At 48.6% G+C, this 25,909-nt stretch overlaps 3 protein-coding genes across 3 annotated transcripts; 1 reads left to right on the forward strand and 2 right to left on the reverse strand.

Moving 5' to 3' along the window:
• Positions 1-10,291: 10,291 nt before the first annotated feature.
• Positions 10,292-11,356, forward strand: F5891DRAFT_1196870 (uncharacterized protein; the record flags this gene model as incomplete). Its single annotated transcript, XM_041368388.1, has 1 exon — positions 10,292-11,356. The coding sequence occupies one exon, from the start codon at positions 10,292-10,294 to the stop codon at positions 11,354-11,356; it is 1,065 nt and encodes a 354-aa protein (XP_041218635.1).
• Positions 11,357-22,437: 11,081 nt separating this feature from the next.
• On the reverse strand, positions 22,438-22,743 carry F5891DRAFT_963509 (uncharacterized protein; the record flags this gene model as incomplete). The annotated part of the gene is made up of 1 exon (XM_041376014.1): positions 22,438-22,743. The coding sequence occupies one exon, from the start codon at positions 22,741-22,743 to the stop codon at positions 22,438-22,440; it is 306 nt and encodes a 101-aa protein (XP_041218636.1).
• Positions 22,744-24,228: 1,485 nt separating this feature from the next.
• F5891DRAFT_963520 (uncharacterized protein) lies at positions 24,229-24,672 on the reverse strand (the record flags this gene model as incomplete). The annotated part of the gene is made up of 1 exon (XM_041376016.1): positions 24,229-24,672. One exon carries the CDS (start codon positions 24,670-24,672, stop codon positions 24,229-24,231), a length of 444 nt encoding a protein of 147 aa, XP_041218637.1.
• Between the last annotated feature and the right edge of the window lie 1,237 nt (positions 24,673-25,909).

A 25,909-nucleotide genomic window follows, 5' to 3' on the forward strand; every position in this document is an offset into this window, starting at 1 on the left:
CCTACATGAATTTTTCTAATTAAATTTGTAGGTAAATACGAGAAGGACTTTCCCTGGTATGATCAGCTCTACTCCATCTGGGGCTCCCATCCATCATTCTCCGCCAAAACATCATCGTCAAAGCTGGGCGTTGATCACGCGAGTGATCTCTTTTCTCTCACTCGTCCTTTGGGTGGCTCTCTTCATCCCCCCGCTTCCTCCAGCACTGATCCCGGTGTAGAGACTCGCGTGTCTCAATGCCGAATATACAGCCTTTACCCATACATTCCTATATGTTACAGCTCTACTCCTAAGTACCAGTCTCGTGCGCACTCGCGCACGCCTTATCCGAACTCGCGCGCACTTAGGCGCGCCTTACCTACGCACGCGCTATATGCGCGTTCGCGCGCCTCCTCATAGGTCTTCGCGCTATCGTCCGTCCATCTGTCCCATGTCCTTACTGATTCGCTGGTGCGTTATTTCTATCTTATCCATTAAACTAATAAAATCTTCGGTCCGACGTCCACGCTACTTATAGAAAGTTTATTTAAACTTAGTTATAATTAGAGTTGATATGGTTACTTGGTTCGGGAGCGCGCTCGGAAGCGCGCCATCTCCATTCTTAAATACAGAAGGGTTTCCTTTGGTTCTGGTACTTACTTTCCCCTTATCTTTGTGTACTGGAAAGTGTATAGATCACCTCCTCACTTGTTATAAGATCTTATTCTCCTGTCAATCATCCATCTGGGCATTCACTCCTCAATAGGACCTTTCCCTTAATGCTCAAGGCGCGCCTTCGCTTCACGCGTGCGCATTCTCGAACCTCCCGCTCACGCGTGCATCTCGCGCGCCTTTGCCTCGCGTATGCGTGCCTTCACGTGCATTATCTTCTCGCGCCTGTTAGCGCCCGCCTAGCTCATAGAGTTTCCCTCCACTTTATTTCGAGGAACTTCTCTCAGTGGTTGTCCCTTGGGTCGACTCGTTGTCTCGTATCCCGGTCTTGCTGTTGAGCACCCTTTTGTTTTAAGTGTTTTCACGTCTAATCAAGATTCCTCATCTACAACTGGAGCCCACCGCGAGGGACACTTCTGAGATAGAAGGTCGGCGCCTCAGACCAAACAGTCGCCGCATAGCCAGAGAAGAAGCCATCGCCGCATTCGACAGAGCGGTAGAATCCATTATACCAGGACCCTTATTCATTCAACACACGCGCGGTCGCTCGTGCAATATATCAGAACCTCCGCGACCAGATCCAGCGCTCTTCGCGCGCGCGCGCCTAGACAACTGATATCGCCAGTCACGCCCTCACCTGAAGAATCTGTCAAGGAAGAGTTGTCAGACAGCTTCGAAGCAATAGATAACCCAAGGAGCCAACTTCCCGGAGCATTCCTCCACACGCCCAATCAACCTCCTTTTAATACTTCTAATCTGTCAGCGCTAAGCGCGCTAACCGAGCTTGACGACTCTAGCGACACTCCACTTAACGCGCCAGTAGTCCCCGCGCGCGAGAACGCGCTTCCTACAACGGGAATACCTAAGATCAAGCAAGAAGCCTTAGAAACACCGCGCGTGCCATTTTCAATTCCAGGCGGTACCGTTATATCAAACCTTCCTTTCGCGTATGTGCGCCAAGCACCTGTCAGTCACAAGATCCCCACGCCTGCAATTTCCCAACCGCCCGTCATGTCCACAGTAAGAACCAGAATGCCTGTCCGTGGAACAACAGACACGCCTAAATTTGATGGCACAACCGACAACCTCGCCGACTTTATCGACCTATACGAGCAGCTCGCTGACGACGTAGGTCTACAAGGTCTCGATCGCATTAAGGGTATCATCCGCTACCTTGAGCGCGATGACCGAGAATTATGGGGCGGAATGCCGGAGGCGCAAGTAAGCGATTACAACACGTTCATGAAAGAAGTCAAGGTAATGTGTCCTGGATGGGATGGCAAAAGGCACTTTCGGATCTACAAGCCATCGCGCGCGAATATGCGAACAAGACGATGCCCTCGTACCAGGAGTTAAGCAACTACCTTTGTCCATTCAAGAAGGTCATGCAACTGCTATTGGCAGAAGATCGCATTGGTAAAGCCGAGCGCGATCGCATATTCATGGAAGGGATTCCCAAGGATACTCAGGCGCTAATACGCACACGCCTCATGATCAAATTTCCTGATCACTACCCGCAGGATCCATACCCGTTCATGGACGTCTTTACAGCTGGACATTTCGTTCTGCCTGCGAATGCGCCTGCAGCTAGCGCGACGCCTAGCGCGCCTACGGCAACATCATTCACTAACTTAGTCACAGCTACCACATCAGCGCAATCACCCGCAAGGTACAGTAACCAAGCGCAAATATAAGCGCGAAGTGCCAATGTTCAATGACTGCGCCTTTTGCGGCAGTCTCGAACATTACTACCCTCGTTGCGCGGAGAAACAAAGGTATATTGACACGGATAAATGTAAGGTTAGCGAAGAGACGCACAAGCTTGTCTTGCCAAATGGCGACTGGATTCCAGGCCGAGGATTACTCAAGGAACGACTAGATTGACATCACGCAAGTCGCGCGACACCGGATACGACCACCAGTACAGGCACGACAGCGGGACTATTCTATCGCGCGTCCGACGAGATCGACGTGGTAATTGAAGTAGGCTCATCTGCGTTCGTGCACACAGTCGCGCAAACGGAACTTGATGAGGACGACGAGACGGTGGATCTCATGACTGAAGCGATAGCCTATGTAGCTGCAAGGCGCGACCAGAAGTGCAATGCCAAAGGTAAAAATGTGCGCTTCGACGGTGTAGAAATACCCAGCGAAACGCGCACGCGCCTGAGACCTGCATCTAAGCAAGCCACAGTAGAGGAGGAGATAATCTCTCCCGAAATACAAGCTTCGTCTGACAAAGGTAAAGGAAAGGAGGTAGCGAAAGTAGCGCCGTTAAGCGCGCCAATAAGCACGCCAACAAGCGCCAAGGCGCCTCCTAAGGGCGCCTCACCCTCATCGTCAACACCATCATTGTCCACGCCAGTATCATCATCATCGTCATCCCCATCCCAATCTTCAGCATTGCCACCATCGTTGTCATCAACACCAACCCAAGCACCAGCACAGTCACCATCATATCGTTATGCATTCGCGCTCGAAGACAAGGAGGCCGACAAACGCGTTGTCGAGCGCCTCCTCAATTCCAATCTCAATATCCCAGTAAGGGAATTATTAGCTGTATATCCCGATGTTCGCCAACACTTCCGCGAACTTACGACCAAGAAGCGCGTCACAGTAGGCGCAGTATCGGTGCACGAATTATCAGGGCATCCCGCGACCGACCAATGGCTACAGCAATACGAGGATGTGCGCATGCGAAGCGACGACGGTAAAATTGTTGCGGATCACTTCGTGCCCCTGCGCTGTATTCGCGCTAAGACATTGAAAGGGCGCACTCTCACCTGCGTCTTAGATTAAGGCGCGGAAGTAGTAGTCATGCCAAGGGAAGTATGGAAAGAGCTCGGCATACCGCTCAGGTCGGACCATAGCCTCAATATGGAATCAGTGAACACGTCACGCGACGCGACACTAGGAGTCATAGAGAACGTCCCGCTTGATTTTGGCGCAGGACCCTTATACTTCCAAGTCCAGGTCATTGAGCGCGCGACCTTTGAAGTTTTACTAGGGCGCCCATTCTTTAAGCTTACCTCGTGTCGCACATTTGATCTGCCCGACGGAGAGCAGGATCTCATACTGACTGATCCTAACGCGCGCAAAGAATTGCGCATTCCAACCCTACCTTGGGTCAAGCGACAGCTCGCAAGAGACGCGAAGTGCGCGAGTCACGCGCACTCGCACGTGCTCAAGGAGGAGGAACAGGGTTTTTAAGTATTGATGATCTGCAGCATTCGTGGGGAGAAGCCCATAAGCATTCGTGGGGAGAAGCCCATAAGCATTCGTCTTCCCAAGTATTTTCCTTATCGCATCAAGTTTCGCATTCTCGCATCACGCCTAACACGCCGCGCATAGCGCGCACGGATAGCGCGTCCCATTCTTCGCTCTTAAGGAGCAACAACGCATCACCTTTAGTCTCTACGCATCAATTTCCTTCATCTTCTATCCCGCAGTATTCAGCGCATTATGCGCATCTAACATCCACGCAGACCGTTATAGATAAGGTGACTATCGACACCTTTAATTCCTTTTATTATTATGATCCCGTACTTCACGTGCTGGTCTATAAACCAGTCGCGAAGAAAGTACGCACGGTACCTACCACTATGCCCGCAGAGTATAGGGTAGTGCGCCAATTGCCAGATGATCCGTTAGCAGGATTACCCGACTTACCCACCCATCCCCCAGAGTTCGCGCCAGGCACGCGCAGATAAACTAGACCTTGACCCAGCAAATTGGCTATGGCCAGAAGAGCTCAAGTTAGTGCGCTGGCTCGTGCGCGTACACGAACTCGCATTCGCATGGGACGCCTCAGAGGGCGGGCACCTCAACGAGACCTACTTCCCGCCATACAAGATTCCTACGGTTCCGCACACGCCATGGTCTCAGCGCAATATTCCGATCCCGCCAGCCACCTTAGATGAAGTAGTGTGCATCATCAAGGAGAAGATCTCATCGGGAGTATATGAACCATCAATGGCCGCGTATCGCTCGCGCTGGTTTTGCGTAGTAAAGAAAGATGGAAAATCCTTGCGCCTAGTTCACGACTTGCAGCCGCTCAATGCAGTAACAATTCGCAATGCGTCACTTCCGCCTTTTGTTGAACTTCTTGCAGAAGTGTTCGCTGGATACGCGGTGTACGCAATATTGGACTTATATTCAGGTTATGACCAGCGCGCGCTTCACGTAGACTCGCGCGACTTGACGACCTTTGGAACACCTTTGGGTCCTCATCGGCTAACCACTCTTCCTCAAGGACATGCTAATGCTGTACAGGTTTACCAAGGCGATACCGCGTTTATCCTGCAACACGAGATTCCAGAATTCATGTCGCCATTCGTGGATGATGTTCCGATCAAATCAGTGCGAACGCGCTATCAGCGCGAAGACGGTTCATACGAGACAATACCCGAAAATGCAGGAATCCGGCGCTTCATCTGGGAGCATTGCATCGTTGTCAATCGCATCCTACAGCGCCTAGAGAACGTAGGCGCAACCGTATCCGCATCAAAGTTTGTTCTAGCCGCGCCTACAGCAATCATCGTCGGACACAAATGCACGTTTGAAGGGCGCGTACCAGAAGAATCCAAGGTACAGAAGATTCGCGACTGGCCAGAACCCACCAATCAGTCGCAAGTGCGCGGATTTTTAGGAACTTGCGGCGTCCTGCACATATTCATTCGCGATTTCTCACACATCGCGCGCCCACTAGTTAACCTCACCAGGAAAGACGCGCCATTTATATTTGGCCCTGAACAGTGCCAAGCCATGCAGACCCTCAAGGACTCAATTCTAGAATCGCCTGCGCTAAGGCGCATCGACTATGATAGCGAGCACGAAGTCATTCTAGCAGTCGATACTTCCAATATCGCTGTTGGATTCATATTGCTGCAGATAGGCGAAGACGGAAAGCGCTATCCAAATCGATTTGGCTCAATCGCGCTAAACGACGTGGAAAGGCGCTACTCTCAAGCGAAGCTAGAACTCTTCGGACTCTTCTGTGCGTTGCGCGTATACATCTTTGGGGTGAAGAATCTGACGGTGGGTAGACGCGAAGTATATCAAAGGTATGATCAATAATCCGGACTTGCAGCCTAACGCGACCATCAACCGATGGATCGCGGGTATCCTTTTATTTTCATTCAAACTCGTTCATGTATCCGCGCAAAAGCATAAAGGCGTTGATGGTCTCTCAAGGAGACCAGTCGCCGAGGAAGACCCCATAGAGGATGATAATCATGAGGATTGGATTGATCGCGCATACTTGTTCGCTATCGCGCTTTTGAACGATCGCACGCATCGTATAGCTGGTGGTTCGGGTGACATACGCCACGAAGCGCATCGCACATGTTTCATCTCACAGAGCGCGCGCATACCAGCATTGCGCGTATACTTTGATGTCGCGCAGACGGAAGAACCAGAACCAGATATCCCACGCTCGGACGCGGCGCGCGCGCAAGACGCGCTGATGACCACTATAGAACAGTTTCTTACCACGCGCGAAAGACCCACTGATGTTTCAGATGAAGAATTCGAGAAGTTCGTGAACAACGCAGCGCGTTATTTCGTTCTGGAAGGCAACCTATGGCGCAGAGCATCGCACGGCAAACATCAACTTGTGTTACCTCCAAACAAGCGCTATCACGTTCTCAAGGAGGCGCATGACGACTTAGGGCACAAGGGTATCTATACTGTCAGCGCGCGCCTACGGCTACGCTTTTGGTGGCCGCGCATCATCGAAGACATCAAATGGTACGGACAAACGTGTCATGAATGCCAAGTTCGCCAAACGAGGAGGCTGCATATTCCTCCAATTGTCCCCATACCAGGAGGTCTATTTCGCAAAGCGCACATCGACACGATGAAGATGCCCAGAGCGGGCGGATATGAATACCTCGTGCAAGCGCGATGCGCGCTAACGTCGTATCCGGAATGGCGCATGCTGCGCAAAGAGAATACTAACGCGCTAACCGCTTTTATTTTTGAGGAGCTCTTGTGTAGGTGGGGCCTGATCACAGAGATAGTGATGGACAACGCGCCCGCATATAGGCTCGCAGTAGACGAGCTTGCGCGCAAATACAGGATTCACCCGATCCGCATCTCGCCATATAATTCTCAGGCAAACGGTATAGTCGAAAGACGACACCACGATGTCCGGGAGGCCATCATTAAAAGCTGCGACGGAGATGATTCTCGCTGGTATCAGGTAGTTCATTCAGTTTTCTGGGCCGAGCGCGTCACCATTCATAAAGCAACGGGTTTATCGCCCTATTTCATGATGCATGGCATCGAGCCAATATTTCCCTTTGATCTTGCAGAAGCGATGTTCCTCGCGCCCTTACCAAATTGAGGCGCGTTCACCACCACTGACCTTATAGCATGGCGCGCGCGCCAATTGCAGAAGCGCGTAGAGGATATTAACGCGATTAGGGATAAAGTAGTCGCGGCGCGCTACAAGTCCATACGCGATTTTGAGAGATGCTTCTATGCATCTATCAAATCGCACGACTTCGAACCCAGCGCCTTAGTATTGGTATGCAACTCGAAGGTCGAATACAAGCTGAGCAAGAAGACGAAGCCACGCTATTTGGGACCTATGATCATAGTGCGTCGCACGAAGGGAGGCTCATATATGTTGGCTGAGTTGGACGGCGCAATATCAAAACTTCGGTTCGCCGCATTTCGCGTCATTCCTTACTACCCGCATAGCGAGGAGCGCGTATCGGTAACCCAAATGACTGGAGTAGACGACGAGAGTATCGACGAACTAGAAGCATATGAAACTGTAGAACCCGATGAAGATGAGCCCGAGCGCGCGCAAGACGATTAGCGCGCGCGACCATATTCCGCGCGCCCACGCATCACCCAATCATATTCGCGCGAACGTGCATCCCTCAAAAACATAAAAACAAAAACACCAGATAATACGAAGAACACAAAAATATTTCATTAAGTACATACTCTCAGTTTTACCCCAGGTTTCGTCCGGTGATATCTCTCATATCATTTGTTCATATAACGCGCATTGCCTGCACATAAACCCCACAGACTCTAGAATATATCAAATGCACCAAGAAACACGCTAATACCCCGCAAGTACATACTGATCACTATCTTAATTGTATAGCGCGCGCATAATCACCTCATTAGACTTTCACTTTCTAACGCGCGTGCGGCGCTGCGCACTTTTTTTTCTAACTTTCATTCAAGTGCGCACGCGTCATCACCTCGGCGCGCACGGCGCAACACGGCAGGAATAGATGATGGAAGGCGCACAAAGAAGACAAGACGGGCGCGCACCCCGCAGAAAATCAGTAAAGTCCATTGCATTACCTTGATCTCGTCGCGCGCTTGTCATTTACTTACATACTATTCATTTTAATTTCTTAAGCCCAGTGAATCAGATAAGGACATGGACATGGACAAGGCAACACAAGATATGTTGTACAGGCACATTGGCGCTCAGAAGGAGTACACAGGCGCATTGGCGCCTAGGAGACAAGAAAAACAAAAGAGAGGTGCATCTACTTAAGGGAGTCGTTGATCTGCCTCTCCAATTCAGCCCACACGTTGGACATGGCGAAAAACTTGTTGGAATAGTTGAGGAGATCCGCCTGTTGGGCGCGTGCATACTGGCGCATCTGGAGAGTGGAAGTGCGCAAGTGCGCATTTTCCTCCTTCAAACGCGCGGATTCCGCGCGCGCCTCTTTCAACTCCACCGCTGGATCCTTGAACTTGTCCTTTCCCTTAGGCGCAGAACCAGACGCCAAAGGACCAACGGCACGCACAGGAATATCGCGCGAGGCGCGCACGACCTTCTCCTCCACAGAGCGCTCTCCAACAATCTCCACATCCATCCCCGACTCCTCGGATTCTTCTTCATCCTCAACCGCAATAGAGGAAGCGGTTTCCTTTGCAGACTCTGCGATAGGGCACTTGGGCATCGGTTTGCGCGGGCGCGCCTTAGGCGCATCAGTAAGGTTGCGCTTAGCTAATCCACAGCAGTCAGTGGCACGCGCCAATAATAAGACAAGAGGCGCGACTTACAGAAAGTGCAAGTGCGCTTGGACACATCGCAAGGAGGGCACCGGCGACCAGGCGCGCCTCCACAGTCAATGTCCTTGGCAATGCAGGCGCCACAGCGCCGCGCCTTGTTCACAGACATGCGCCCGGTGCGCAGCTAGCGCAACCAAACATGTTAATAGAGTGGCGCGCCAACAGGAAACAGAAGGCGCACCTTCTTGCTGGCATCAGTACCAGACGCGTCAGTGGCGCGTGCCTCGATTTCGGACGCGCCAGTGGCGCGCGCAGCTTGCATGGGAGGCGTCTGAGGAACTGACGCAATCGCCTTCGCCTTCCAATCCTTCACGACCGCCTCAATCTCCTTACAACTCTTCCGCCCCTGCTTTAACAACTCCGCGCTTTTGTCGTCCATCTCCAGCGCCACCGCCAACACACCCGCGCGCGTAGAACAACCGTTCAGAGTAGCCTAGGAGTGTCAGTCCACAACCAAGACCAATACATGTAAGCGCACTCACCAGTACTGAATACCACTCGCGCAACCACATCTCTTGATCCTCGAGGAGTTCCAGCTTGAGTTCAGGCACGGACATCACGCATCCTTCCAGGGAGACTAGGATGGAGGCCCAAGCGGTGAAGAGGCGGTCGGTATCGGATTCCGCGCTAGTGTCGCCCATAGGCACGTCCTCAGGAAGCCCTTGCGCCACTGGAACAGGCTCAGGGGAAGGAGTAGAGTTCAACATAGCAACAGTGAAAGTAGGCATGGTGAAAGATTGATAACAAAGAAGTCAAGAGATCGCGAGAATGCGTCCATCTTCTTATCAACATCTCCTCCGATTACATCATCGATGCTCGCGATCATCAGAGGATGGCCCTACTCTCGCGATCACCTGATCCCTGTCTATCACCACCTCTCTAAGTCCAAGATCCCGCGCTATAGCACTGAGTGGGGACACTCAGAATGTAAGTCCCCAGGAGATGTAGAGACTCACGCGTCTCAATGCCGAATATACGGCCTTTACCCATACATTCCTATATGTTACAGCTCTACTCCTAAGTACCAGTCTCGTGCGCACTCGTGCACGCCTTATCCAAACTCGCGCGCACTTAGGCGCGCCTTACCTACGCACGCGCTATATGCGCGTTCGCGCGCCTCCTCATAGGTCTTCGCGCTATCATACAGAAGGGTTTCCTTTGGTTCTGGTACTTACTTTCCCCTTATCTTTGTGTACTGGAAAGTGTATAGATCACCTCCTCACTTGTTATAAGATCTTATTCTCCTGTCAATCATCCATCTGGGCATTCACTCCTCAATAGGACCTTTCCCTTAATGCTCAAGGCGCGCCTTCGCTTCACGCGTGCGCATTCTCGAACCTCCCGCTCACGCGCGCATCTCGCGCGCCTTTGCCTCGCGTATGCGTGCCTTCACGTGCATTATCTTCTCGCGCCTGTTAGCGCCCGCCTAGCTCATAGAGTTTCCCTCCACTTTATTTCGAGGAACTTCTCTCAGTGGTTGTCCCTTGGGTCGACTCGTTGTCTCGTATCCCGGTCTTGCTGTTGAGCACCCTTTTGTTTTAAGTGTTTTCACGTCTAGTCAAGATTCCTCATCTACACCGGCTCTCCCATGCAACTTGGCAACACGCCTCTCCCCAATGCTCCAGCTGGCGGCGTTGCTGGGTCGTCAACTGGACCCACTTATGACTACCTTCCTCCAAATGCTCATGCAGGTGGTGCCACAGCCGCGGCACCACCTACCTCCCCCTTTTGTCATACTCCCCCTGCTCCTGGAGGCAGTGGTGGTAGCCCTTCGCAATGGAACTATGTGCCACCGCCCCCAAGCACTCACACCAACAGTTCTGCCAGGTCCCCTGTTTTTCGTTACCCACCACTTCCCTCCGGTGCTACATCTCACGACGGTACTTACTCTCCCATCGCTCATTCCCCTACTGATGATTATAATTTTGACGGTATCTACGATGACAACCCTCTTGCGGGTGAGATGGAGGATCTTAATATGGATTCCCCGGATGAAATTACTCACAATGACAGCAACACTATCAGCCTGGACAGCCCGCCAAGACACAGGGCTGGGAAGAAGTGCCAGGAGCCCCCTTCCCCCCCCTCCCCTACTACTACCTCTCATATGCAACAGGTGCCCCCCCGCACTTCCGTCCAGCATGATCGCGCTACATTCAAGTCACATGTTAGCCAGGTGATGATGCGTGAAAAGAGTAAATTGGGCTCTATGGCATCATCAGGGTCATGCTCGTCGTCGCACTCTCGAAAGCCATCATCATCTCATGAGCCGTCATTGCAACAGTCCTCCCCAACAGCGCAAACATCTGTCTCGATGACACCAGCAAGTTCAGTCTCCAAACGTCTCCGGACGGAGATTCGCGAGCAAATGGATGCACTCAATGACGACCTGGAAAGTATTCACTCTGACAAGCTAACCTTATATCAGCTGAAGAACGAGCGCCTTATGGTGAAGCTCAATGCTAGTCGCCAGGACAAGGAGCATCGTCTGATGCATGAGGAGCGTATGGATGAGCACGCAGATGCTGCCATAGTCCATCAGCGCATGAAGGAGGCTAAAGAGGTAGATATTCGCCTACATGAAGCGGATGCTGCCGCTTTTGCCTCAGAAGCAGATGTTGTTACGACGTGTGTCGCGTGCGGACTGGGATGATCTAACAGCGACGATCACGACAGTGATACCACGTGCTGAGAGTCCGAGGTCGGCTCCCACAGAAGAGCAGGAGTTGCGTACGTTCGCGGAGGCGAACGATGATAGCGGTTTACAGGCAGAAGGGGTCTCAAGTCCTTCTGAAGGTACGGATCTGATGTCAAGCAGGTAGCTTTAGCAAGACAAGGAGTTCGAGGTAAAACCCAGTAGGATTAAAGTAAGGAACATCTACTTTAATCCTCGACCTTATATAAGGCTACTCTATCGTATCTAAGCTCAGCTTGAAGCTGGGTTCTAATCTGCTTATCTATCGAGTCAGAGATACCATGCATGAGGCAGGCTTCTATCTAGGATAAGGACCGCGAGGCGTCCTTCTATCAGTACATGAGGCAACACGAGGCTTGCCTTCTATCTAGATAACATATATAGGTCTTCTAGACCTATGTCGTCATATCATGTAAGCGATCCAGATCGCTTACCTAATCCGGCATCTTCCGGACTTCTCTTCTATTCATCATCTATCATCAAGGCCTAAAGGCCCGGTTATCGTGTCGTTGCCGTGCAGGGTGGCAGAGGGCTGGTCGAGTAGCTGGGGGCTCTCGTAGTGACTGTAACAGATGTTCTACACCTCTGGATTCAGTGGGCCCAGCTCAATGCCCAGGGTGGCAAACCTGCTGGTAGCTGACTTCTCATGTTGTCATCATCATCACGTTCTTGCGCCACCATCATCATCATCATGTTCTCGCATCGTTGTCATCATCATCACCTTCTCGCGTCGTCGTTGTCATCATCACATTCTCGTGTCGTTGTTGTCGTGTTCTCGTGTCGTTGTTGTTATGTTCTCGCGTCGTTATACTCTTACATGTCTTGGATGTTATATGTCTTGTTATGTTTGCATGTAGTGTTCTCACATATGGCCACAAGTTGATCACTAGTTGTAAAATTTAGTAGTACATTTGTTTAGCTATACACAATGTTACTCTGCTTGTTTGCTCAATCTGCCTGATGGTGTGCTTGTGAATGAGGGCTATCAAACAACAAATCCATCAGCCTTGCCCTGTGAGCTTGACCTGGAGTGCCTTCATAAGACCTATCACCCACTACTTCATCACCATCTGGTCCTTCATCCTCATGGCATATAGTATTGTTCCCCTCTCGAACAGCCCATACAAGTGTGGATTTCTTGCGAATCTCCTCGAAGCGGATGATCATATGATGAAGGATTAGGCAACACCTAACCCAATGCAGAGTGACCTGAAGATCCTTCTGGTTCTGAAGTGGGTGCCTAAGTTCCTTGAGAGACTGGAATCGTCCTTTCAAAGCTGCAAATGCATGTTCAACATGAACACGGACCTATATGAATAAAAAATCAGTGAAAATTGCAAAAATCAGTGAAAAAATTAGAAATACCCGAGAGAGGTTAATATTGAAGGATTTCTGGTCCCTGGTCAACCTCCCATTACGTGGCTTCTTGAAAGGGGCAATGCACCACTTCTCAAGTGGGTAGGCACTATCTGCCCAAATCCAATGGTCCTCTGGAAGAAGAGTGTCATGCTCCTGATAAACACGAGTGGATTTGAAGGCATAAGCATCATGTGTACTGCCAGGGTTACCCAGTGAATAATCAACTATGAGGAGGTTATGGGGCATAATGATTACCTGAATTTTTTATTAATTTCTGACCATTAGAATAAGAGAAAAAAAATACCTGACAGTTGAGGGAATAGTTAGACTTCCTGTCATAAAATGCCTCACCATAAAGACCAGGTTTTTCATACAAATTAATGGCAGAACCATCAATTGCAAAAATACCATTTCTCCACTCAGGGCAGGACCTAGCCTCAACAAATTGCCGAGCACGCTCAGCATCTTCGGAGTCAGGAGTAGGAAATTGGATGAATGTGTCATGCAGATCAAGGAGGGCAATCATGACATGGTTGCTGCAATTGATTACTGACCCCACACTAACACCTGCCCATTGACCCACATCTTCTGGGGAAATGGCATTGCCATAGTGCCCAGCGCGGTTGAGAAAAATGGCTAGTTGAATAGCAACTGGAAGCTGGGGGTTATTGGACTGATTAGTGAAGATGGGGTGACCTGAGATGTGATCAAGGATATCGTCAAAGATCTCTGGATTGACACGTAGTTTCTTCCGGAAGAGATGAGTGCGAGATGTCCCAAAATCATGAAGGAGGTGAATTTGAGGGGCCCGCATAGGAGGTGCATCTGGCTTTTGAAGGACACATGCCCTTGAGACCTCATCACGAAGGGAAGTGATAGTGTCATGAAGGCGGTCGTAATGTGCAGCAACATGGGTGCTGTCATCATCTGAGTCTGAGTCCGAGTCCGAGTCCGAATAGTCAGATAATTGTGGGGTAAGAGGAGATGGAGGAGTGAGGACCATATCCAAGTCAGAATCAGAATCAGAGTCGGAAAAGTCGGATAGGGTCATAGTACGAAGTGCATGCTTGTACTTGGAAATGGTTAAGGCTAATTCTGCCTCATCCAGTTCATCAAGCAGCTGGTTGCGTAGGGAAAGACGGGGCATGATGAGGTTCAGGAGACACCAATATGAATATGCTTATCGATCCTTATCGATCAGCTTACCACTCTGTGTGAATGAAATCCAAATATGGGGTCGGAGTTTAAATTTTCCTTTTGTGGTAACAAGCACTCTGGTGCAGCACCGGCACCATCAATGACGACGACACTCTAGCGCCCGTTTGGCATCTCTCACACCACCCTCATCATGTTCCTTTGCCGTCCACCAGGGGAGTCGAGGACGGATCTCATAGTGCTGCCCATCGTCAATGTCCTCAAACTAACATGCCGCTCTCGAATCCAGTTGTGTCCGACTGCAGCTCTCACGTCTATTCCTCTCCATGCAGCTCACCCATTTCAAACAAAGGCAGATCATTTGAGGTTCCTGTCCGCATCCCGCCAAAACTCACAAAAGACCCACAGCGACCCGCTTTCGTTCACTATCTTCGCAAACTTCTCCCTTCCTCCTCCCGCACGAATGCACTCCGTCCTATTTGGAACCACTAACCTCGCGATCCGCTGGATGTATGTTTCTTCTTTCTGTTGCCTTCGCAGTTGATTTGACCCTCACCTTGTAGTTCCCTGCTATGTTGCCCTTACCTCCAAATTACTCTCCCTCGGGGCAGGCCACAACTCAGGTGCATTCATATATGGATCCCGGCGATACAAGTGTTCACCGTCGTCATCACATTTTCAGCTTACATTTTCAGTCTCGATCTGCACGACTAGTACCACTGCCCCTCAGTCCAGTCTTACAATTCGCATTTCGTCATGAGAGACGAACGTTCGCAGGCTTACGATCCTCTCTGAAATGGTCACTATGATAGTTTGTATGTAGCTTATTTTGTACTTAGTACAGTAATCCATCTGCGCATCTGTGCCTCTTCACCTTCCCAAACACTAAGTCTCTCTTCAAAGTCCGACCGTGATGCCGAACGGAGCCGTACTTGTGTTAACATTTTTCAGACCGATTTAACTGACGTTTACCGAGCTTTACCGAGCTTAGCGAGCTCTGTGAAATTTACTTTGAACACCATTTGTGATGAATTCTGGTCTAGTACGTACTACTATATATATTCCCGCTACCTTTAGGGAGTGGGTCTTATAGTTCCTGATTTTTCACGTTTTGGCGGTAGATTTCATGATTTCGTCGCCCCTCTTTTTTTTGCTTTAGATGGCAACTGTTGCCTTAGATGGTAATGAGGCTGTGTTGATCGATCGGTTTACACCACCTTTAGCTCTCGCCTGCTCGATCATCGCATCGCTGTCGAGTTCATGCTTACACCCCTTTTGCGCTCTCACCATCATGACCTCGTTCATTGGCCGCTTCCCTGTCTCTGTCGTTTTTGATACTGATTCGAGTTATTGTCTTGCATCTATTCCAGTTGCTCATGAGCTCGGTCATTCAGCGCCAGCACCGGGTTCTCGGTTCTCTGAGATTCTCATGGCTTCCTACGATGGCTGTGCACTCACGACCAACATTGAGTTTGAGGTCGTGCGCAGTCTTTGATTGTGATGTTTTGATTGGGATGAATTGGATTGCTGTGTGGCGCGCTGTTGGTAGGGAATATGAGCATCCTGCACATAATCCTTATTCTCGTAGTGTGTCTGGACTTCAAGGTGATAGTATATCATGGTTGAATCCCAGTAGAATCTACCTATGGCCAAAACAGTTGAGATCGAGCGAAATATGATGAATATAGATGCACCATATTGCACAACAGGAGACTCGCTGTGGAGACTAATACAATATTTCGCATCTGTTCGGATCATCTCGCATCTTGTAGGGTATGTTAAGAATATTGATATCATATTTCACTATATTTTGGGTCAGTTCAAATGGTACAATAAAATCAGTTGTATTTGGGTGATATATGCTATAATCTAACAATACAAATGCCTCGACCCGCGACCTAGTGCTGCCGTGGTCCGGTTCAGTCCGGTTCAGGGGGTCCTTGACGAGAACCGAGAACCGAACCATGGTCTGGTTCTGCAAAATCGTTGAACCCAGAACCGGACCTTCAAGAACTGTTCTTTGCGGTCCGGTTCGGTTTTTTTCCGGTTCGAACTCGAACCGAACCATAAGTTTTGGGTGCACGAAAAAAAACATTGGTATTACATCTACAAGACATCAACTACCTAGCCTAACTACATAATACTAGCTGCATGCCCCTCTGCCTCAACTGCTGCTGACAAGTGTCCATTATGATAGGCTGCCTTCAACACTTGCAGTGCAGAGAAGGTGGATGACGCGAGTGCATTGCGGCGCAAAGTCGATGTGATCCCCCCGCTGGAGAAAGCGCGTTCAGATGGGACAGCACTGCCTTGAATGGGAAGGTAATCACGCGCAACACGAGCTAAGGTTGGGTATTGCAGTGAGTGTAACTAATCAAAAATGTTAGCCGGGAACCAAAGAAAGTAATGATGGACTTACCCCCCCACCACGATACAACATTGTCTGTTTCCTCCAATGGTGAAGTGAGGTATGCGGAGAGCTCTTGATGAGGGTTGTATGCGTGATGGTCGGCGGCTTGACGCGCCATGATCGCATCGCGCATCCAGGACTCACCATACCGATTTGAAGGTTTTGTTGTTGACATGGCCGTTGTGACATGCAGTCCTGGGCTTCACAATGCTTCATAATACCTGTCAAACTAAGCACCTGTCTTAAGTCAAGAGACTAGCAGGATAATTGAGTAGTACTTACCACTGTTTGAAGATGAGCCCTCCCGCTTGCAACCCTCGTCTCACTCCATCGGCTTTCGACATATGCGAATTTGTAGTTGGGGTCAAGAACTATAGCAAAATCAGAAATGAACTCGAGCGAAAAACATTGATACTCACCGAGACAAATAAAGTAGACATCCGAGTCACCAGCTTTCTGATAGTACTTCTCAACATTTTTGAGGCCCTTCCTAATGGCGTCCGCAATGAGTCCATATTCCGGATTTCCCACCATCGTCTGCCATGTGTTAGTGAGACATTCTAGCGTAGGTATAGTCTGCCATGCTGTTGGGCACATGACTGATGAGAAAGACTGTTGCGCAGTCGCCGGCTCCTAGAACAATTAGTAAATAAAAAAACAGACATACATACAGATAAATACCTTGAGAACGTCATGCACGAGTCGTATCTTCCTCCAGTCGGCTCAATGAAGCCTGAAGTCACTATATGATTTGTTGCGTAATGTTGGGACTTCGTGACTCTCATCAGCAAGCAGAGTGAAGCGGTTGACAGCCTGAAAAAAAAAGACATTAGATACTAAATAGGTGATTGTGTGTCACTTACCAGGTGAAGAGACAAAAAACGCTCAAGGTACTTGAACAAGGATGCCCAGCGTGTTCTCACCCAAGTCAAAATCTCATGAATGGCAATACCTTCTTCCTCGCACGATTTTCTGAAGAATGCTTGAGCTTGGGGTGATTTGCGTATCTAATTTGTTGTGTCAGTAAGAACTCAAAGATAAAGAAAAATGAAACTTTACCTGTTCAATGAGAGCCAGTGCTTTTCCAACAGCGTCGCCGACATCAAAACCATCTTCGACAATAGCTTCAGGATCATGTTCCAATGCAGCAAGTTGTTCAGTTAAGTTGTCAACGTCAGCGTCCTCATCATGATCGATAGTGTGTCGAATCTTTCTGACTATTGTTGCCTGAGGGGTGGGTGCAACCGCATCGATGAAGTGTCGTGCCGCAAGGTTCAGAATATGCTCTTGACAGCAGATGCGACGGGGACCCGGAAGCCAGTGGCTACCATCCTCGTCTATGGTTCTTGCAACTTCTTTCATTGCAGTATCATTGTTTGACGCATTGTCAGACGTCATCCATCCAACCTATATAAGCAAAGTCAATACACAAAGTAAGACAGATTCTGACTAAATACACACCTTATTTCGAATATTATACTTGTCTATCATTTCGATGAGTATATGGCCAATGTTTTGGCCGCTGTGGTTGCCTGTGACATGGACAAAATCGAGCTGCTCGTTTCTCAGTTCCCACAGCAGCGGCTTGTTGGGAGGACTCCAGATGTAGTGCCCAGTGACGGAAAAGAAAGGTTCGCCAATAATCGATGTCCATGAGTCAAACATCATGGAAACCGCACTGTCAACATCCTAACCACAATAATATTTCAGGACTTGCCCACAATAAAAGTAGACAAAAACTCACTGCCAGGCGTTCCTTGATAGTTTCAACCACACTCATTGCTCGAGACCTGATCGTATCCATTAACTTGGTGCGATGCGGAATATCTTTGTCCATCAGGGACAGACGTGCGTACTGTAATAAATGTCGAAACACTGGCTTATCAATTAATTGTATTGCCTGGCATGATGTGAATATGTGAATAAACTTTAGATGAATATATATAAGAAACGTACCTCGTCTTCTGTCATGATAAGCTCCATGACATATTCAAGTAGCCCTTCCTTGGTGAACACCGGTGGTTTCGAAATAAGACTGGCATCAAGAGTCGTTTGGGTCATGGCAAGGTCTTCTCCAGGTGGAATCGCACGAGGGTGCATCGTAATGCCTGGAGCCTCACAGCGCTGATGGTACACCTGAAAATGCGTCCATTTATTGCGGACAATGTGAGTCCGCAATGTCGAAGTTCCACCACGAAAGGTATGCTTTGAGATCGGTTCACCAGTAGCCCTTATACAAAGTTAGAACTTAGAGAAACAATCGAAGGATGAATGACTTACTTGCATAAGTTGCAAACCTACCCATCAGAAGTGCGAGTAAATATGGTACGAACATCCGCTGTACGTTCATGTTTGGAAAGCTAAACATGATTGTCAGCTGAGAACAATATACATAATGTGAGAAGTACATACCGTCTGAGTGGCATCTTCATTCCCAGATTTTATTTCATCGTCGTGATCCTCGTCGTCCAGTTGAGGGATGAGCTCGTCACAGGATGATTCTTCTGGGGCTGCATTAGGGGGAGAAGAAGGTACATCTTCATCAGAGTCCAGAGGAGACAGAAACCGCATGACAGCTTTTTTGGGCGCCGGAGGATTGGTTGCACTGGATAATGCACGCTTTCTTGACGCAGTGCTTGAAGATGAAGGCTGGGCACATGCATTGTCAGCATCCCGAACGCGAGCAGAGGGCTTTGAGGTGCAGGTGGAACGCCGTGAACCAGCCGTTACTAGCGCTGGTGTGTGTCCAGCCTGGAGCAACACAGAGAAGGCGTCTTTTGCAGTAGGTTGAGTTGAGGATGGAACCTGTGGCAGTGGTACACTATCGTCCGGATCGTTGTAGAATATAATATCGGAGGCATCCTTGAGGGAGCCATCAGTATTGAGAGCACACGAATCCTCAGACATTTCAAGGAGACGACTCACAATTTCGTTGTCAGGACCTCGTTTTAAATCTGTGCACGGAGCAAGGAGACAACATGTGCGAATCCCAGAACAAACATATCCAAAAGTGAAAAGCCGCTGGAAGATCATAGCTATCTAGGAATATGGATGACATGGTCAAGTATATGTCAGTCATGGTGAGAGTCTGAGAGTGGGTACTTACCTTCAACAGGGCTGAAGGTAGCCTGATTAACTAAAAGCACAAATCCCAAAGACAATAATTTGACGTTGAGACCGACGTTGTCAAAGTCGAAGTCGATATGGGTTCGGAATGGTTCGGGAAGACCAAACCAAATTGGGATGGTCCGGGAAGACCTAGAACCCAGAACCATTTTCCGGTCCGGTTCAGGCTTCTGTAAGAACCATGGACTGGACCATGGAGAACCGGACCAAAAGTCCGGTTCGAACCATGGTTCTGGACCGGACTGCGGCAGCACTACCGCGACCACAAAACACAATATGGGACAATATTGACAGTAATGTGAAACACGACTCGGATAACAGGCAAGCGGTGCGACAGCAACACGGCAGGATAGCGATAGCAGTGCGAAACACAATAGCAGGGAAGCCACACGACAGTAGATGCAAAGCAGCAATACTAAGGAAGGCAAGCAGAGAGTAGGCCAGACGAGGATCCAGTGGCAAAAAAGGCAGTAACGAAGACGGTGAGGAGAGTGCAGGAGAGTTCGAGTCCGAGCAACATTGACAAGACGGGAAAGGATCATGAGGCGAGTTGGGCCAGGCTAGTACATAGTGCCGTCGACAATATCACTGTTTTTCGTCCACAGCCCTTCTTGTTCCTAGATACCATTTGTTAGACTGGAAAACAAAACAGACGGTTCCACTTACCAGGCGTGCAGCTTCTGTATCATACAACTGAAGAAATAATAAGTTTAGAGTTGTTCATAAAGAGCCGTGAAAACATACCTTGATCTGCTCCGCACCCAACTGAGAATAGTATGTATTGAACTCCTTGGTGGAACCGCTGCCAACTTTAACTTGTTTGAGCCATCGGAATGTGCACAGATTGCTGTGTAAACAAATAAGTGCCGATCCACTGAACGAGACTGCAGTACTTACCGTCCATTTTTCTTAGGGCCTGGTCGCATTTTGACCACTTTCTTCGATGATACAGAAGTGTCGGGATTGTCATCAGAAGATGGGAGTGCAGTTGATGCAGATGCGATTGACTCAGGTGGGCCAGTCATATTGGTGATAGAAGTTAGGGAGGGAGCTGTGGTGGGTATTGTAGTAGCATTTACTACTGTCGCTGAGTTAATCAACGGACAGCGGGTTGAACCAGCACTACGAATGATACAATTAAATTTGTATTGCAGATGTGTAAAACACTTACAGTGGATTGATAAGAAGAACCGGTAGCCGACTTGGAACAGAGGGAGTAGAAACAGACTCGGATGCACCAATAGTGGATGCATTTTCTTTATCATCTAGAAGCGCTGTATCTATTATTGGAACGACGAGTGGGGAGAGTGGCTGGTCTTTATGCATGTCAGGTGGAGACACAATGGAATGGTGCTTGGTGTCTGAGTCCATGTCAGCAGCAGGAGGAGAGCTCTGAGTTGATGTGACAACAGGAAGGTTCACAGACTCATCCAGAACTACTGATACACTGTGGCATGAGTATATGCATAACAAAGACAAAATAACATACCGATGATAGCTGGAGAGCCTGTAGCTGTGGCAGCAGGAGGGTTTTCAGACTCGACTAATCAGATGTGTGAGTATACTATGTGTCACAAATAAAAAAAATACAATACTTTTGAGACACTTCTTAGTGCCGTCCAACTCAGACTTAGGGCTCCGTGATCGTTTCTTGCCCCGGGAGTCCAGTTCACTGTCAGTGTTATCCTCTTGTTTGACTTTCTTAGATTGCTTGACATAGTCTCCATTAGCGTCAAGATGGTTCTTCCGCCATGATGGGTAAGAGGTACTGCATAATAGGTCCAGTTTCCATCCGTCTGCTGCGAATCCAAACAAAGGGTGCTTTTCTCTATGAGATTGTGAAAAAGTAACTTGCTCAAGTGTATTAACTTGCTCCAGGTCATCGGGAGGAGTCCTTTAGTCCCAAACTCAAACCAGACACCACAGATAGTTTTGTGAATGGAATCAAGTAACTCCTCGGTGACTGCCTGACCATCCTCGTGTTCCAGGTAAGGTGCAGGTCCACGTTTTACCTTCTGTCTGAGTTCTTCTGGTGTTGTATGCCATTCTTCCCATTCTGCACGAGTCCAGAACCTAATATCCGGATAATTGTCCTTGCTGACGAGAGGCAGTATCTGGATGGTCGATGATGCTGGGGACTCGGATATACAAACAGTAGTGCCAGTGATAGCAGGATTTGCATTGATGAGCTGCACATTGCGTGCAAGCTCATTGAATGCAGACCTGCAAGTTAAATACCTGTAGTACCAATGTAATTCAATGAAATAGGAAATGTAACTTACTCCAACGTCGAAAATGCAGTTTTTGCTTGAACAAGCTCGATTTGCAACTGGTTCACCTGATTTTGCAAGGCAACAATGCGAGAGTTACTGCCAGTGGCCCAGGCCATGCATATATCCATTCTAAAGTTCAAATCAGTGTTGTCAAATCATATTTTCATGTGCTAATCATGACTCACCTGAAAAAGAGCAGAGCTACTAGTATTGTTCGACTCTGATTGTCCTGGAGAAAAATCCAGACCAGCTGAGGATAGAAATTGGTAAGAACCTGAAGGAAGTGGTGAAGGCATGTTTAATGAAGGACTGGAATTATCGGCAGAACGGTATTGGGGAATTTGTGGGGTATAAAATGACATGATGAATATAGAGAAGGACTAGAGGGGCAGTCACTTAGTAGGGGTTTGGGTATTTTGACGTCTTAAGCTTAGTCATGAATTTTCTTCAAGTCTTTTCCAAGTCCTCTTTGCAGCTTGTTCACATTCTGTTCCATTCCAAACGAAATATTGTACAATAGCTGCTACTAGTATCACCTGTATCATTGTCACGCCTGTTGAATGGTACCCAAAAATTGTTACTGCATTCCGAGTGAACAGCTGCACCAAAGAAGCAGTGGAGAGAATGGAGGTGCGAACAACAAAATTAAACTGAGGATCATACTATTGGTCTGGTTTGGTGCATGAATAAGAGACAAAGCCTGTTGGTCAAGCTGCTTACACGGTATTATCATTGTGATTATCGTCTTCTTCATCCTCTACGTCCCTTGGATCACCTGGAATGCCAAATGTTGCAATATCAAGCCCAGGTTTCTCAGCCATGAAGTATCGGTTCTCCTGGACTCCAGATGGTAAACGAGGACAATGTGGTACCATCACGATGACTTCGGTAATGGTCTTCATGTTAATGACACGAATGTCATCTTGTTCATAAGTGCACGAGGCAACAGTATGAGATGACAGCTCCAGAAGGTCCTTGTCGGAGAGGGAATAAAGTGCAATGACTGCGACATTAATAAACATTCATTCAACTTCTCCATGGGCTTCGACTGCGAGTTGTGTAAAGTAGCGAACTTCGCCAAATTGTGTTACATCATCGAGAGTAAACTAAAACTGTAGTGTCAGAGTTAAATAAAATAAAATAGATAAAAAATCACCTTAACATTCCGAGAGACTTGTAGCTGATGTGGAGGTTTCAGAGACTCTTGCCAATGTGAACGAGCAATCTGACCATTAGGAAGCTGGAGACGAGCCCATCTGTATAGCTGTGGGGGAGGGTATGGGTCTCATTTACGAAGAAGTGCATAACCATCTCCAAGGTTAACTGCACCAGCAGGGAGCCTTTTGGGTGGTTCATCGAGTTCAGGAAGCATTGCCTTGAATGCTTTAACTTGTGAGCGATGAATACCTTCTCTAGACAGGTTCTCATAAGGGTCAGATGGCTTCCGGATCTCCTGACCCAAATTTCCGATGGCCCGCTCCATTGTCCACTGGGCATAGCCCACTGGTGGCCCCTTCTGTACAGCTTCAGCTATGAGGTGGTTGACTTGATGAGCGCATGGTCGGATAAAATGAATGCGATCTTCACGACGCTGATAATACAAAGTCTCAAACTCAAACTCCCACTCCACCAGAGCGTCATGAGCGACTCACATTTCTGTGAAACTGATGCTATGCTGGCATATGATGCAGAATCCCCGCACTAACTTGCAGTAGTTGCGCCAATATGGCTCAGGGAGAATGTCATACAGTAACGCAGGACCAAGAGCAAAAAGATACAGCTGGAATTCCCAGGTCTTGTAGCCTGTGTTCATCTTTTCGGCAATATTGCGTGGCTTTCGGTCGAAAGATGCTGGAAGATGCTGACCTGCAGCTGCAACAGCTGTGCCATGTGCCTCCCAGACATTTTCGTCACTGAGGACTGCCCAGTCCCATGATGCAACATTGTCCGTACCTGCGCAGTCCATCATTCCTCGCCAGAGTGCAAGCAGCAAGTCACTTAAGAGACCTGCAAGATGCATAATGTCGGTTGAGAAGCAGACGGGCACCGTGAGTATATGAGAAGGGTGGAGTCCAAGAAGAAGACTAGGTTTTGTGATACCAGTCTCTGTCTTTCGGATCCCATATTGCCGCTGGTTGGGTGAGGACACAAGGCGATGCAGGTTTGCAGCATACTCGTTCGATCCAACAATCTGAGACCTTGCTCTCATAGAGCTGCACCCCATCCATTGAGATCATCAAGACCACATCATTTTCGGAGATATCGCCATTAACAATAGCATGAAGATAGTCGCTGCCCATAATGAAGTCATCATACGAGTTGATAGCCCCCCCTGCCTCACGAATTTCCTTGATAAGCCTTTCTGTGCGTTTGTGTCGGTAGCGCATTTGCTTTGCGCTCTCCAGATCACGCCACAAAGCCTGAATCTGTGGTCCGATGGGAATTGTGTGAAATTTACGGGCAACCTTGTTGCGACCGCCACTGGCTTGGAGTTTGATCTGGTCGTATCACGTCTTATGGCATATAGGACACTGATCGAGGTCTGTGAAAGGGCCGGTGAATGCAATACATGTATCAGGACACATGTCATGAGTAATAGACTTAATGCCAGTGTACTCAGCAATGATGCGTTCAGTACGACGGAAGCTTGGCATAGCCTCTGCATCAGGGTAAGTGCGTTGCATGGAAGCACAGATACGTTCATAAGCATTTCGGGAAGAGTGTTCGAGAGCATAATACATTGTGATTCCATGACGGACAATGGGATCTACGACATTTGGAAGTTCGCGAAGAGGCTCCCGCAGGTTTTTTTTTGCGTCCTCGTCAAGTTTTGCTATGGGGTCATCCAATGAGGCTGATCGGAGGGCTAAGATGAAGTCCATAGATGTTTGCATGTCAGGTAGAACCGCTAAGTATGCGAGTTGGTCGAGATCAACAGGTGTACGTTCCATCTGAGTACCCAGTGCAACACCATGACCCTGCGGTTCATCATGTTCCTGATGCGGCCCATCATTCTGCACCCCATGCTGTTTGTTACCCTCCCCTGCGAAATCCATATCACCCATAGCTCCCTCGGTGTCTTCTTCATCTAGGTTGCGCTGCTCAAAATCCATAGCTCCATTAGTGCATTCTTCATCTAGGTTGTGCGGATGATCACTCACAGCTCCATCAGCATTTTCTTCAACTAGGTTGCGTGGATCAAAATCCATGTCATGCGCAGCTCCAGAGGTGTCTGCTTCATCTGCCAGTGGGCTCTGCCAGTCCATATCCGATAATGACAGCATGTTCAAGGAATCTGCACATGGACGTTTCAACTGCGCTCTATGCCCCTCAAAATCACCAGGTCATTTTGTCCGAGTCGAAGAGACATCCACACTGGGGGAGTTGCCTGGAAGTACAGAACTTGAAGTTGACGCAGTCTGTGCATCAACGTGGGCTTGTATTTGTGCCTGCAAGTCAATGGAGACATTTCCAGCACAGATAGTCACCCTTTCCTCTTCAGTTTCAGCCGCTCATAGGTGTTTATACCATTCCGCACGGGAAGCAGCGTGAGGACGACTGCCATTATGTCTCCTGCAGACACAAGTGTAGCCCAGCATAAGTGTGTATCTTAATGCACATCATAAATTATACAAGTTAGTAGATACGAGACAGAAAGTACTTACAATGTTAGGATCAGCCAGAAACACGCTAGAGTGTACCCCCAGCTACAACAAAAGGAGTCACTGCACAAGGAGGGCAGAACTAGCTCGTATTTGGGATGAGTAGTACGTCGCAAGGCTGTGTGTGCACTGCGAGACTGTGTGTGTGCTGCGAATGAAAATATTTATGACAATGAGATGTAACCGATGCGATCCTTGTGAAATGCACATGAGACGATGGTAAAACAATAGCATTAACGATGTTTTGTCAATGTGATCTAATGTAATGCGCCGACATGTGGTCCTTCCAGATTCTACGTGATTGTAACATAATGTTACATGGTCACAACATATATTACGCTATCCTGACCGTTTTGGCCATAGGTAGATTCTACTGGGGTTGAATCCTTGCTATCTGTCTGATGTTGTTTTGTGTTTCTAGCAACTTCATGTATATTTGGTGGTGATGCAAGCCATTTGCCAGAATCTGCTGTCAGTGACTCCACGGAATTATCTCAGTCTTTGTTCCTCGCAGGGGCAGTTTTAT

This window comes from Suillus fuscotomentosus (genome assembly GCF_016647785.1).
Source record: "Suillus fuscotomentosus strain FC203 chromosome Unknown F5891scaffold_109, whole genome shotgun sequence".
NCBI classification, from domain to species: domain Eukaryota; kingdom Fungi; phylum Basidiomycota; class Agaricomycetes; order Boletales; family Suillaceae; genus Suillus; species Suillus fuscotomentosus.